Source organism: Aythya fuligula, chromosome Z, assembly GCF_009819795.1.
Source record: "Aythya fuligula isolate bAytFul2 chromosome Z, bAytFul2.pri, whole genome shotgun sequence".
In the NCBI taxonomy this organism is placed as follows: Eukaryota; Metazoa; Chordata; class Aves; order Anseriformes; family Anatidae; genus Aythya; species Aythya fuligula.
In genome coordinates this window covers 2,059,035-2,073,949 of record NC_045593.1, presented here as the reverse complement: position 1 = coordinate 2,073,949, position 14,915 = coordinate 2,059,035, and the positions used below count along the sequence as shown (strand labels likewise).

General features: G+C 52.7%; 1 protein-coding gene and 1 long non-coding RNA gene across 3 annotated transcripts; one reads left to right on the top strand and one right to left on the bottom strand.

The window, feature by feature from the left end:
• Window positions 1-4,030: 4,030 nt before the first annotated feature.
• On the bottom strand, window positions 4,031-9,333 carry LOC116500665. 2 transcript variants are annotated; one of them, XR_004254322.1, is made up of 3 exons: window positions 9,274-9,333; window positions 8,022-8,362; window positions 4,031-4,090 (listed from the first exon to the last, which is right to left on the bottom strand). It is a non-coding gene; the product is annotated as an uncharacterized LOC116500665 (long non-coding RNA). The 2 variants fall into 2 exon arrangements; XR_004254323.1 differs by lacking the exon at window positions 9,274-9,333 and adding an exon at window positions 9,030-9,151.
• LIPG (lipase G, endothelial type) lies at window positions 6,708-14,120 on the top strand. Its single transcript, XM_032205823.1, has 9 exons — window positions 6,708-7,038; window positions 7,682-7,861; window positions 8,072-8,183; window positions 9,286-9,510; window positions 9,922-10,164; window positions 10,407-10,527; window positions 11,057-11,275; window positions 11,835-11,927; window positions 12,586-14,120. Exons 1-9 carry the CDS (start codon window positions 6,724-6,726, stop codon window positions 12,605-12,607), a joined length of 1,530 nt encoding a protein of 509 aa, XP_032061714.1. The 5' UTR covers window positions 6,708-6,723; the 3' UTR covers window positions 12,608-14,120.
• Window positions 14,121-14,915: the final 795 nt, after the last annotated feature.

Below are 14,915 nucleotides of genomic sequence, written 5' to 3'. Positions count from 1 at the left end.
TTAAGAAAACGTGTGTCCCCCCCCTTCTTCCCTCCCCGCTGCCTCAGGGCCCGCTCCCCCCTCACAGCCCCGGCACCTCCGCGCTCCGCCATCTGCGGCACCAGCGCCACAAACATCGATGGCGGCAGCGAGCCCGAGCCTCCCCCGAGGCCCCTCATGGCCTCCCCGAGCTGTTCGGGCTCGGATGATGCCGGATGGCGGCGGATGATGGCGGACGATGAGCCCTCACCTCAGGGAGGCGGCGGGGAAGAGGAAGGGCGGCGCCGGGCGGGAGGCGGAGGAGGGCGGTGGGGCCGCTCTCGCGAGAAAACGCGCGGGGTCCCTCAGCTCTGTCGTGGCATCGGCTGTCGCGACAGAGCCGTGCACCACACGATAACACAGAGAGAGTGGCTGAGAGCGGGGTCCAAACGCTGTTTGAGGTCCACAAGGAGCCTGAACCCGGTGGCCGAGCACCTGTGGGTGCGGAGCCTCGCCCCAACGCCCAGCCCGCCCCTCCCGTCCCGTTTGTGAGGGTTAAAAATTAGGGTTTTGCAGTGAAAAATCCCGTCAGTCCTGCGGATCCTAAAGGGATCGTGCTGGCATAACGGTGGGGAGGAGGTTAAAAGGGTAAAGGGACAGTGGAAGGTCCAAAATTCCCCAAATGACCAAATAAAAATGTATATATTTGTATATATTTGTACATATTTGCACCCCTGGGTACAAGAGGGACATAATGTCCTGGGACGTGTCCAGAGATAGAGGTGAAGGGTCTGGAGCACAAGTCCTGTGAGGAGCTGGGGGTGTTTAATCTGGAGAAGGGGAAGTTTTATTGCTCTTCCCAAAGACCTTAGAGACCCCATTGCTTTCTACAACTCCCTGAAAGGAAGGTGTGGGGAGCTGGGGTCGGCCTCTTCTCACCCATAACTAGCGATAGGACCAGAGGGAATGGCCTCAAGTGGTGCCAGGGGAGGTTCAGGATGGAAATGAGGAGATTTTCTGTCAGAAAGTGTCGATAGACACAGGGACGGGTTGCCCAGGGAGGTGGTGGGGTCACCGTCCCTAAGGGTGTTCAAGGAGAGGTTGGACGTGGTGTTTAGGGACGTGGTTTAGTGGTGACATTGGTTGTAGGGTGATGGCTGGACCAGATGATCTTGGAAGTCCCTTCAAACCCTAATGATTTTAGGATTCTACATCCATGGCCGCCCTGTTTCAGGAACCATGCAGGTCCTTTGCCTATTGTGGGGCGAGTGGCACCGAAGGGCCAGGGAAGTTAATCCCCTCAGTCCGTCTGTAGCACATTTGGGTAATTCCCACTGTCCTTAACCCTATTTCACATCTGGGAGCTTCTGCCGGTGCCTTTGCCCCATAACCAGGACAACAAGAAGGGGGTGAGATGGGCTGCGTGGAGAGGCAGATTCGCGACTGAAGCAATTGCAAAATTGCCCTGGCAGCTTCCTGGCTATGCAGGGAAGACACCTGTTTTATTAAAATAAGACACTTTATTTATTAAAAAAAAGACCCAGACAAACCAATTTTTCTAACCCTCAGGCCAAGGCCAGTGTTGGGAGATCAATTCGGTGAGGCTGAAGCAAGGCCAAGTGCTGCAGCTAGATGGCAGGCTAGGATTAGACTAGAGAGCAGGGACACCACATAGCATGAGAGAAAAAACCAAAAGATTCATATTTATGGATCACAACTAGTATTTATTGCAGCATTATATATATATATATATATAAAAATCGAACCTTTATGTGTTAATGGAAAATGCATTTCTCGTTGTAGTTTGTGTTTGCTCGGGAAGTCGACCAAGCAGCTTTGCAGTAAAACGAAAACATCTCCTGAAAGTGGTACCCAGCTACAGCAAAACGCTTAGAAGAAAAATTAGATGGAGTGGAAGAATAAAAAAGCAATACAAAAAACGTTGATCTGCTGTCCAGGCACATCCCTGGTGTGAGAGAGGTCCGGGTTAAACTCTGTTTAGATTAAGCAGGCAGAGCAAGATCCTACTGCCCACGTGAATGCTCGGACCACTGGGATATTTTCAGATCTCTTCTTTAACACTAATAAACTCCACAGCTTTGAGGCTAGGATTTCGCCCAGATGAGATGCGGAAAATATTTGAGCTATCGCAAATATTTACACGGGCGGAAAGCGCAGAGCCGTAATTTTAACCACAGTTCCCCCTTCACCTGCCTTAAAAGGTTCCTTTGACTTTGCTGTCGAGGAGATGCTTTCTGCATCTTTTCTTACAGCCTCAATGTCTCCGAGTAACTCGTTCAGGACCGACCTCAAAGCAGGGAAACCTCGCAGCACTGCTGGGGTATGGGCAGATATTATTTCTTCATTTTATATACGAGGTTCCTGTGGAAAACAATAAATAAATAGAAGCCAATGCGAAGGAGGATGAGCCTTGTCAAAATACACACGCAACAGCCTTTCTAAGCCAAGGATTACTAGAGAAAAAGAGACTCATGACTTTGAGGAACAGTAAAAATGGAAGAAGATCTCTCAGAGACGGGTTTCGACACTTCCTTAGTGTCTCGGTTTCTTTTTCTGTGGAACAGAAATGGTGATGTTTCCAGGAACACTAAGCGTCCAGATGTAATAGATTAAAACTGAGCAAAAACTGAGGTCCTCAAGCACTTCCACTGCAGGAATCTCCACTCACGGCCAGCCTGAGTGCAACTCTCCATCGTTACTTTTGCTCTCCATGGGAAGGAAACCATGGGCAGCACCTTTACAGGCAGCTGCTCAGCAGCAGAGCCCAGGAGCAACGGGCCATTGAGAGAAAGCTGGAAGGGAGATGTGAAAAATAAGCGCGATGGGAATCACCCCGGGGTCATTCATCAGTCGAATCCGAAGCCACATCCTAACCACAAGGGGCAAAGATATTCCTACCCGTCCTGCTTGGTCCTTGGCATTTACCTTACAGCCGCGGCTTGTGGAGCCCAAAAATTTCTTTCACAGAAATCCATACAAACAGCTCGCTTGCCCTAAAGGTTAAGCAGAAAAACCTGAAGGCAAAAAGCACCCAGTACCTGTTTTAAATCGAAACCAGCTTGAACGCCGGAGCTGGAAAGTGCTGAAGGCTTCGCAGCCTTCCCACAGCTGCCCGCGCCTTCTCCCTGAGCTCTATAATATGCCTTATGCATGCATGTGTTTAAATATAGATATAAAATACGTATTGTATAATAAATGTAAGTTAAATATAATGATGTATTCATGTGTTTTTTTTTTTATAAAACAAAGTGGGGACCTGCCAGGAGCACGGGCAAAAGGACACATCAATAGGCGAGGCTGTAAGACTCGATGATTGCTGGCGGCTCAGCCAAGAGTGACGGGTTCATCCACCCCTGCACGCCCAGATAGGGGGAAATCAGCGGTAAAACAAACCTCCTGTGCGACTGAATAACCTTGTAGCCGAAGTCGGTGTTTATTCGACGCGTTCCCTGCCAGCGAAGCATTTACGCAGGTCGTGCAGGGCCGTGACTGCTTGTTCCTGGCTTTCAGGAACACCACCAAGTCCTCCACTAAACCGTATCGCTGAGCTCTACGTCTAAGCGATGGATTTGGGAACGCTCAAAACCAAGCTCTGGACGGCTGGGACGGGATATAGGCTGGGAAGTTTTCCCATTATTCTGCTTTGGGGTCTTTTAGAGGGCGATCACCGCGCGGTGGTCCCGAAGAGCCCTCCAGGCTGCTGCTGCTGGGGGCAAGGCAGGTGTTTTGGGGGCTAGGAAGGCATTTTGGGGGCTAGGAAGGCATTTGGGAGCTGGGCAACCACGTCCCCTTTCAATCTGAGCTCTGAGGACATTTACTGACCACGCTTCCCCTCCAGATTTGGCCACGTTTATGCAAAATCTGCAAATTTAAGGGAATAAGCGCGTGGATGAGGATACCCTCTCCGCACATCAACCCCAAATTCCTCTTCTCCGGACTCTGCAGCAGCTCCAGCCCGGCTGTAACAGGGAGGGAATGCATGCATGGCAAAAGGGTTCAATTACCCAAAAAAATGAGGTGGTTTTATTTATTTATTTTTCGTTTTGCTGGTTGCAGAGGTGTCGATGCGGGGGCTGGCTTCCAACCCGTGCTCGTGCTGTGGCTGGAGGTGCTGTAACGTCCCACGTATGATCAGGATGAGATTGATACACGGAGAAGAGAGAAAAAGAGAGAAAAAGAGATAAAAGTCATCAAAGAAACCACATCACGTTGCTCAAGCACATCTGGGAGAACACAAAGGGAGCGGGAAGAGTTTGTCCTTGACGATGGGGACCTGCCAGGGAGGGAGAGGGCGGCCAATTTGGGATCAAAGCCTTCTGGCAACCTCCCCCCGTTGGAGATGGCCGGAGGCAGGTACGAACCATCCCGTTCCCAACGCCGAGAGGAATTAGGGTTCGGCAGGAATGCGGGGATTTACCCCTCCAGGCCCACCGTGGCCGCCCATACAGCTCGGCCAGGAGAGCACGTGCTCGCTAAGACCCCCCAGGCCCAGATGCCAGGGGATTTAATGTGGGACAGGAGGCCCGGGGCGGCTTTGTAGGGCCGCTGGCAGGCTGAGCTGTAAATATTCCCTCACAATCAAAGGCATTCAGCTCGGGATTACGCGCCGGGGGCTCGGTGGTTGAGTAAAACTACAACCAAAGGGACCGTTCGGAGTCAAGATGGTGACCGGAGAGGCAGCTGAAGCGTTTTTATTTTCCCTCCGGTCCTTTGGGGCCGGGGATCCTAAGGCTGTGGTGTAAGAAATGGGTTCGGAAGGATGCGAGGGGACAAAGAGAGGTCCCCGGAGATATGGGTGACGCTGTGGGAGCATGTGAGGTGGTTTCATAACCCGGTGGAGATTAGCAGGGAGCAAGCAGAGCCAGAGAGGCCTACGGAGCCTCGCGCCGCTTCGAGGGCCCTCGTCGAGGGGCCGTGCTTCAAAGGGTGTAGGGCCGGAGCTGTAGGGTCAGAGCTTTAGGGTCAGCAGGGTGAAGGATGGGTGTGAAATGAAGATATGAGACCCGCTCTCGCCCCGTTTTCATGCCCGCAGAATAAAGGTGTCCAGGGTGGGATTAATAATGCATATAAATGGCCTAAAATGGCCGGCTCGAGCTTTGGATTGAGCATCTTTTTGGGGGAAAGGAGGGGGAAAAGGGGGGAAAGGGGAGGGAAAAGAGGGGAAAGGAGGGAAAAAAGGGGGGAAAGGAGGGGATAAAGGGGGAAAGGAGGGGGAAAAGGGGGGAAAGAGGGGGAAAAGGGGGGGAAAGAGGGGGAAAAGGGGGGGAAAGAGGGGAAAAAGGGGGGAAAGAGGGGAAAAAGGGGGGGGAAAGAGGGGGGGAAAAGAGGGGGGAAAGGGAGGGAAGAAGGGGGGAAAGAGGGGAAAAAGGGGGAAAGGAGCAGGAAAAAGGAGAAAAGGAGGGGGAAAAGGGGGGGAAAGGAGGGGGAAAAGGGGGGAAAGGAGGGGGAAAAGGGGGGAAGGGAGGGGGAAAAGGGGGGAAGGGAGGGGGAAAAGGGGGGAAGGGAGGGGGAAAAGGGGGGAAGGGAGGGGGAAAAGGGGGGAAGGGAGGGGGAAAAGGGGGGAAGGGAGGGGGAAAAGGAGGGGAAAAGGGGGGAAAAAGGGGGGAATAAGGGAAAAAGGGAGGAAAAGGAGGGAAAAAGAGGAGAAAGGAGGGGGAAAAGGGGGAAAGGAGAGGGAGAAGGGGGAAAAGGGGGGAAGGGAGGGAAAAAAGGGGGGAAGGGAGGGAAAGGAGGGGAAAAAGGGGGAAAAAAGTGGGGAATAAGGGAAAAAGGGAGGAAAGGGAGGGAAAAAGAGGGGAAAGGGGGGGGAAAGAGGGGGAAAAAGGGGGGAAAGGGGGGAGAAAGAGGGAAATAAAGGGGGAAGAGGGGGAAATAAAGGGGGGAAAGGGGGAGAAAAGGAGGGGAAAAGGGGGGAAAAAGGGGAAATAAGGGAAGAAAGGGATGGAAAAAAGGGGGAAAGGAGGGGGAAAGGGGGGGAAAAGGGGAAGAAAAGGGGGGGGAAAAGGGGGGAATAAAGGGGGAAAGGGGAGGAAAAGAGGGGAAAAGGGGGGGAAAGGGGGGAAATAAGGGGAAAAGGGAGGAAAGGGAGGGAAAAAGGGGGTATGGAGGGGGAAAAGGGGGAAAGGAGGGGGAAAAGGAGGGAAAAAGGGGGGAAAAGAGGGGGGAAAGAGGGGGAAATGGGGGGAAAGGGAAAGGAAAGGGGGGAAAAAAAGGGGGAAAAAAGAGGGAGAAGGGGGGAAAGGTGGGAAAAGGGGGAGGAAAGGAGGGGAAAAAAGGGGAAAAAGGGGGGGAAATAAGGGAAAAAGAGAGGAAAGGGAGGGAAAAAGAGGGGGAAAAGGGGGGAAAAGGGAGGGAAGAAGGAGGGAAAATGGGGGGAAAAGAAGGGGAAAAAAGAGGTGTGTGGTTCTTATCCCAGAGCAGGTCCCCGGTCGCCCCCCAGCCCACCCCACGCGTGTCCCATGGGCGCCCCTCACCCCCTCTCCACCTCCGCGGCCCTATAAGCGTCACCGCCCTATAAGCATCACCCCCCTATAGGTGTCCCTATCCCTATAGGTGTCCCTATAGGTGTCCCCGAGCCCCCTCCCACCCCATAAACGTCACTGGGAAGGGAGGGGAGGGGGGTGCCCTATGGGACCGGCCCCTTAAAGGGCGGCCCCCAGCGCCGCCCCACAGGCGGCCCCTTATAAGAGCGGCTCCCGGCCGGCCCCTGCCTCAACCCCACAGCCTCGACCCCCTGCCTCGGCCATGAGCAGCCTCCTCCTCCTCTTCCTCACCTTCCTCCTCCTCAGCACCGGCCTCACTGCTGAGGGGGGACCCCACAGGGGCCGAGGCGGGGACGAGGGAGGACGAGGAGGGAGGGGGTCGCCCCTATCGCCACCCATGTCGCCACCCATGTCGCCGACAGTATCGCCGACCCCTCTGTCGCCACGGGTGAGGTTCAGCCTCCACTCGGCCTCCGAGGCCGAAGGCTGCCCGCTGGCCCTGGGGCGGGAGGGGAGCCTGCAGGAGTGCGGCTTCAACGCCACCGCCAAGAGCTTCTTCATCATCCACGGCTGGACGGTGAGCCCTAAAGGGGACCCTATATAGGGCCAGGGGGCGAGGGGGGACAAGGGGATGTGACCCTATGGACAGCTGCCACCCTACCGGGTGCTGCCACCCCTCAGGAGTCCCGTACCGTGGGGTAGGGGTTGCTTAAGGAGTCCCCAAATCTCCAAGTGCACCTGTGCCATATGGCTCCGTGCCTCATGGGGTGAGCACAATTCAGTGCTTTTTCTGCTTTGATCCCCTTAAAATGGGACTAACCCCATAAAGGTGGTAGTTGGGACACGTGTAGCTCCGTATCTCTTATTCGCTCTCCTCAATGAAGCAGCAGAGGGCAGATGAAGCCTGCCAAGCTTTCCCCTCCTGCCTTTTCTGGGCTGCTTGGGGACTCTTCAGTTCCAGGACTGAAAAACCGTGTTGCAAACCATCAGGTTTCCTCAAATTGTTGAGGAACGAGCGATAAGGTGGCCACCCTAAGAGGCAGGGTGGCTAATTACAGCCAGGATCTGTCAAAATCTGGCCGTCCTACCCCATAAGCACGCTGTAATGGGGTTTGCAGAGAAGCCTATATCAGGGCAGGACGCATATCCTAGATGAAAACTTCCCAGAATGCTTAATGGGGGCCCTAAAATCCAGCTTCTGACCCCGCTCTCTCCCCCAGATGAGCGGCATGTTCGAGACGTGGCTGGGCAGCCTGGTGGCCGCCCTGCAGGAGCGGGAGAAGGAGGCCAACGTGGTGGTGGTGGACTGGCTCTCGCTGGCCCACCAGCTCTACACGGACGCGGTGAACAACACGCAGGTGGTGGGGAGAAGCATAGCCCGGCTCCTCGACTGGTTACAGGTAGGGTGAGAGGGAACGGGGGCTGTGGCAACCCTCCACGAGGGATTCTTGCACAAGGGAGCCGAGTTTACGCCAGCCCCGATGCTCACGAGCAAGGGAAGGAGCTGGTGTAATCCCGACCCCGAGGTGTAGTGGAGCAACGCCTCGCTGCAGTGCTTACCTGGGAGATGCTGCTTGGGTCAGCTCGGATTATTTCTTTTTCCTTCACAGGAAAATCCTCTTTTTAAGCTTGAGAACGTCCACCTGATCGGGTACAGCCTGGGCGCCCACGTCGCTGGCTTCGCTGGCAACCACGTCCATGGGACGATCGGCAGAATTACAGGCAAGTGGCTCTGTAAGCAGCCTCTCACCTCTAACAGGGGCAGCAGGCTTCCCCGAAAAGCCTCGTCTCGTTTTGCTGTGATGTTTCGGGCTGGTGTCGTCAGAAATGACAAGCTTCCTACCTGTGGCTGCGGTGTGGGGCACGGCTCTCTTTCCACATGAAACCGTTTTAATTTTGAGCTGCAAAAATCGAAGTGTGGGGGGTGTCGGTGAAAAAATCTGTGGACCCATTGATCTTGAACACTTCTGAACTTAAATGTGGGCTCAAAATGAGTCCAGCTCAGGCCCTTGCTATCCAAATCTGAAGCCTGTGAGTGTTACTGATTCTGTAATCCTAGCTCAAACTAATGAGGGTGAGCTCCCCTGGGTCCAGTTTGTCCCACGGGATGCTTGGTCAAAAAGAAATCAACTCCACATTCTGACAGCATCTTGGACAGGATGCTTCGTACTTCAGAGAGAAACAGATTTCAGTGTGTAATAACTTAGGATGTGATAGAAGAGAGCTTTAAGGGTTTAAATCCGACATTGGCAGTGAGTTCCTCAGCCTAATAAAAAAATATCGATGGGTAAAGCAGGAAAAGCACCAAACAAGTTAAGCACCTGAGCTGTTCCCCAATTTAAGGCTGTGAGTGAGGCTCAGAGGTAACAGACTCAAAGCCCTGATGGGATCTCAGATGTAAAAATGACCTGGCTGCTGCTTAAACCCCTATTAGTCCCTCCACATGGCCAGGCTGAAAATAAGCTAAATGGAAGCCAAGGCAGCTTTGGCTGCCAGCAGTCCCTGTGGGGTGCTAGACCTCTTCTGGTCTGCAGTCTTCTGCCACCTCTGAAACGTTTTGTCACTGACCTGGCACGGATTGATGGCTCCAGGTTGCCTGTTGGATGTAATTGCTGGAAATGGAGCAGCCTAGATGGTGTCGCCCCAAGACTTTTATGGGATATCTTCATCTGTTTCTTTGTGAACCCATGGTGAAGGGCTCCTGGGGGGCAGTATCTGCAACGGGGCAGGGTCTGGCTGTGCAGCAGCTGGCCGGGAGGCCTCCCGGCATCAAATTCTTGCTGATTCCGTGTGAAATAACCCAATTTCTTACCTGCTACGCCAGGCTTGGATCCAGCCGGCCCCATGTTTGAAGGAGTGGACCCCAGCAAGCGCCTCTCCCCTGACGATGCCGGCTTCGTGGACGTCCTGCACACCTACACGAGGGAGACGCTGGGGGTTAGCATTGGGATCCAGATGCCCGTAGGCCACGTTGACATCTACCCCAACGGGGGAGACTTCCAGCCCGGCTGTGGATTAAGCGATGTCTTGGGAGCGATTGCCTACGGGAGTAAGTTCCTCATCACTTATTTAACCTCTAGGCTGCTGACAAATAGACTTGGGCTGATGCTGGGGGATGAGTTGATTTTTACAAGAGCAGAGGAAATGACTTTTTTCCCCTCCTAAACTGTCTGTACCCTTGGAAACTAGACTTGCTTTTAGCTCCGAATAACACTTACTAACACCTCATCATAACCTGTGGCTGTCCCGTGCTGCCTCTGGAATCCCCTATAAAGCCCTAAGCGACCCATCCTCTTCAGGAATCTAGCACTAACCTCTCGAATTGCTGCTCTTCCAACAAAAAAAAAAGTCCAGTTTGGCCTCGTTCAGCTGAAAAAGCTGTTGCTCGCTGTGTCTTTACCAGCTGCTGGGGTGACAAGTACTTAAACAAAATGTATCCCTTGCCGCTCTGCTCCTCTAGCACTTGGTGAAGTGGTTAAATGTGAGCACGAGCGGTCTGTGCACCTGTTTGTGGACTCCCTCGTGAACCAAGATAAACAAAGCTTCGCGTTTCAATGTACTGATTCCAGTCGCTTCAAGAAGGGAATCTGCCTGAGCTGCCGGAAGAACCGCTGCAGCGGCATCGGCTACAACGCCAGGAGAACGCGGAACAAAAGGAACAGCAAGATGTACTTAAAAACAAGAGCTGACATGCCCTTCAAAGGTAGGCTGCCTCTCTCTTGAAAGAGCCAAGGCTGATTTCTAGGAGGGGAAGCGCGGGGTGCACCTGAAATCCCGTAGGTTGATTTGGTTTTGCTCTTAAAAAAAAAATAAAATAAATCAGTGATGTCTCAGTAAGGAAAGGGTCTGGCTTTTGCCAGCCAACGCTACTTCACAGAGTAATTCTGAGCGGTATTTTCAGCTCACACAGCTGGCTCAATGTGTGTTCCTCTTCTTTCCCTCCAGTCTACCATTACCAGATGAAAATGCACGTCTTCAGCTACAAAGGCTCGGCAGAGGCTGACCCCACTTTCTCTGTCACCCTGCATGGCACCAACGGGGACTCCGAGCCCCTCTCCTTGGAGATGTAAGTAAGCTGATCTAACCAGGGGCTGGGCAAGGTGGCTTTTTTTTTTTTCCTCTGCTAACCCCAGCACTGCAGCTGTGCCTTGCAGCCCCACTTCACCATTCAGGAGCTTTTCAGCTGGGAACTTGATTGCTGATGAAGTAAATTGTGCCCAGTTCTCTATGTATTGGCCTTTGGGGCTTGTTGGTGAAGCATTTTGCTTTCTCCTTCCACCATCTGGGTAGTCTGAGAGCACTTGGATCTCTGGAGGTGTTGTTGACCTCCTCTAGCCTCTCCCAGAAAGAGCCGAGGTGTGAAATTCACCCTTCAGCTATGGAAAGCTGGCTGAGCAGCCGAATTTGTGATGCGTTGGACTGAACCAGCCACCCAAGCTCCCTTCCTGCAGTGCAATCAGCAATTAACCGGGGGCAGGTGACTGTGGAGCAGCTGATAAGCTGCGGAGGCTCTGTTTAACCTCTTGCAAGGGGATGAATAAGCATCTGGCCTGCTTCCATAAGGGAGAAATGTTGATTCTCTGCTTTAATTCCAGGCTCGATCAAATCGGCCTCAATGCTACCAACACCTTCCTGGTCTATACTGAAGAGGACATGGGGGAGCTGTTAAAAATCAAGCTCACCTGGGAGGGCACGTCGCAGTCCTGGTACGATCTGTGGAAGGAGCTGAAGAGTTACTGGTACCGGCCTGCCAAGGCTGCCCAGGAACTGCACATCAGGCGGATACGCGTGAAATCGGGGGAGACGCAGCAGAGGTAGGAGCAAACAGGCAGCCTCACACACCTAGCTCGAAACGTCACTCAAAAGGGGCGATTTTTCAGAATCTAGCAGCAAAAAAAAAGTGTTTTTGAACTTATCTGGTAGTCTGAACGCCTCATCTTCCTTGTTATCACCTCATGCACCTTCGTGGTACGAGGGGAGTGGGTTGCTGGCCAGCATGAGGCCACAAACCAGATTTTAAGTCACTGCAGATCAGCTCTGAGATGTTCTTTCCCTTTATTTCGACCCTGTAACAGTCTCCCCTGCCTTTGGGGACTGAGTTGGCCTACTTCAAGGCGATTAAAATAATACCTAAAGAATCCTTTGGGTAGTATTTTCCATTCCATTTTCCATTTCCATTCCATGAAGTGGAATCTGAAAGTCGGAAAGGAAACATCGCCTCCTCCGTTTGAGGAGGTACTGATATATCAAGATGGTCCAGAGATGTCAAACCAAACAACTTGCCCTAGAATTACCTGCTGTCCATATTACATCTTGTTTTTTGACCACGGAGACGACAGGTTCCTTCTCTTGACTTCTGATTCTTCCTCCTAGGTTTGCTTTCTGTGTAGAGGACTCGCAGCTGACCCGCATATCTCCTGGCAAAGAGCTCTGGTTTGTCAAGTGCGCAGACGACTGGAAAAAAAGGTAGGGAAAAGCAGCTATCCACCAAGATCCTTGCAGTAGTAGTGGAGAGCTAATTAGGTGCACCTATTAAATGCTGCTACCCTGTAACATAAATGCTACTATCCTATAAAACAGAGGAGAGGAAAGTTAGGGGTGGAGGGGAGCGTCCCAAACATCACCTCAGCCTGATGGAAGACCTCGAGCTGCAGAGAAACCTCTTGCTTCTGTTTGGGCTGCACTAGTGGCTCCTCCTGCTTCATCTCCAGCTCTGCTAATCTTGCTTTGCACAAGTCAGCTGAGAAACAGGAGCTGGCACCACTCCAGGCCTGGCAGAAGCCAGCAGGCTGTTTGTGTGTACGGTAGCAAACAATTCGGTGAATGGAAACCCTGCGTGAGAACTCGCTGCTCTGCCACAAGCCTGGAAAGATTTGGCCACCCCAAGTGGCTCTGAACAGGCAGAGCCTGGAGTCAAGACCTGTAAAATTTGTTTGCGACCTTCTTGAGTGCGTGATGGCTTCAGGTTCCCACTGAATAGCTACTGGGCAGAGGGATTTCTTGATTATTTTTGACAAACTCAAATGCCAACCCTCCATTTAAACCTGTTCTCAGTGTCGTGGAATTTCTCAGGAATTCGCTGCTATTTCTCTTTAATTTCTTCCCCTCTTGTTGCTTTTCCCAGGCCTGTCTCAAACTCGCTCTGAAGACTTTCCCGAAGACTTACCACGGAGCGACCAGGATGCACGAGGACCACGGAAGTGGAAGGATGCTCTGGCAAAAACCTGGCTTGGTAGCACTTAAAGCAAATGTCTTTTTCAAGACAAAACCTCTTGAATCAGGTGGAAGAAACCGAGGAGACATTGATGGACCTAGAATAACTAGAACTACGTCCTCCCTTCCCTGGGGAGCCTGGCTTATGCATTTAGCCTTACCTTGACCTGTTAGACGCTGCGTTTCCTGCCTGCTCCCACTAACCAGAGCTACAGATGAGATCTTAAAACCTCAGCAATGATCTTCTGGTCTGCCTGCCGGGGGAGCTGAGAAGATAATTGTGCTAGCTGCTCAGCAGGCTGCTGGTAACAGAGCTGCCAAGAACAAATGAGCGTCTAGCGTAGGCGTTGCTGCGAATCCTATAGCGCTGGGGGCTGGGGGAAGGTGAGACCTGCACCCACCGAGCACGAGGAGCTCTGTAGGGGTGAGGAGCTCTTTAGGGGAGGGGTGGGAATCAGCACAACGCCACTTCACCCTGTCCTGCGACTTCACCTCGTGCCGTGCCTTGAAAATCCGTCCTGTGTCTGGCCGATGGTGAGATCTGTGCCTGTCGCCTCGTCTGAAGGCAGCGCTCCGTCCCCCCCCTCCTCGTATTTAGCCCTGGCTGCAGGGCTGAGGGCAGCTGGTGGTGCTGGCAGCTGCTCCCCAGCAAGGCTTTGAGGTGTTAATCCCCTCACAAGAGGCAGCTGCCCTGCCACCAAACGCAGCAGAGGAGGAAGGTAACGAACTGAACCCTCTCAGGAGAGCTCGGCACCACTCCTCGTGACTACTGAGACCCTGTTGGCCCCTGCTCCGTTGCTGCTCTAGTCCCGGCGTGTAATTAAGACCTCCTTTCAGAATTCAGACCTGATTTTTAGGCGAAGCACTTAACTGAGCCAAACAGACAACAGCCTGCCTTCGCTGCCCCCAACGCCCCGCTCGGATTGCCAGATGAGCTGGGCTTTGCTCTGAGTCGGACAGCCCGCAGCAGAGTCCGGGGCGAACTATTTATTTATTGCTCTTAATTTTCGGCAGGAGACTCGGCCTAACAACTCCTGAACGATCGGCCTGCAGAAAGACAGTCTGAAAAGGGTGTTGCCGCATGGTGCACTGAGTTCTGAAGACCTCGCAAGCCCTTCGAGGCCTGCAGCTCTCAGTTTTTTTTCTTGTAGAGCTTCAATCCAACCAAAGCAAGCGCATTTGGAGATCTTTTTTTTTTTTTCTTTTTCCCATGGTTTTAAGCAAAGGCTTCAATAAGTGAAGCTTTTGGTAAGTAGCTGAGGCTTGTCACCACGCCATCCTTAGAGTGGCTTCAAAGCCCTGTTTGTATATTGTGGTTTTTGTACGACTTCAGAACCTTATTTATTTCTCGTGCTGTACATATGTAAAAACTGAAAGATTTTTGGTTCGGAGTAACACTTTTTATAAGCCTTAAGACAAAAAAACAAATAAAGAGCTTTGTAAAAATCATGGAAGTCTCACTGTTAATCAATCCCAGGCTTTCCTCAACAACAGGGTAAGGCTGCATTTTGTGTCTCTTGCCTCCAGCAAGTCCCAGAGGCCAGCAGCCAGGTGGACGCAGTCTACAGCTGCCCTTGTTCAATCATTACCTGACCTTGCTGGTGAGCCTGTCGAGGAGGACATGAAAGAAAAAGGAGCACAAACTTCATTTTCCCAGCGTTGCTCCCACCAGCAGCGGCCACCCCATCCTGGTGGCTCCAATCCAGCAGCAGCAGGACTCTGCAAACAAAGCAAAGAGCCCCGAGCTGTGGGAGATTTACATGAAATTACTTGGTTAACCTTTTCCTAGAAGTAAAGCAGGGGCTGCAAGCCCTTCCTCCAGGAGTTAGGGACCGCAGGTGATGCTCTCCCGGCTGGGTCAGACAAGTTTCCCCAATTATAAGGTCCGCTGTGCCCTAATTAAATCAAAAAATAATGAAGAAATAAAGAGGCAGGCCCTATTCCTGAGCTCTAATAAATTTGGGGTGGCCCCATATGACAAGCAGGGCTGAGGCTGGGGTCTGTGCTCGACGTAGCGTCCCCCTCCCCCTGGTTTTCTTTTTGGGATTGCTTTGTCACGGCCCCTCCATTCAGCCGGGTTCCCCCGAAGGTCAGCCTGCGTCTCCGGAGGAACAAGGCGCCCCGCACGGGGAATGCTTTACAACCTTCCCCGTCCCTCCACGCCACCCCAGCTCCAGCGAGCAGCCTCCATCGGGCACTATTCCCCCAGAAACACCCCAGCATCGCGGCTTTTTAAGGTGG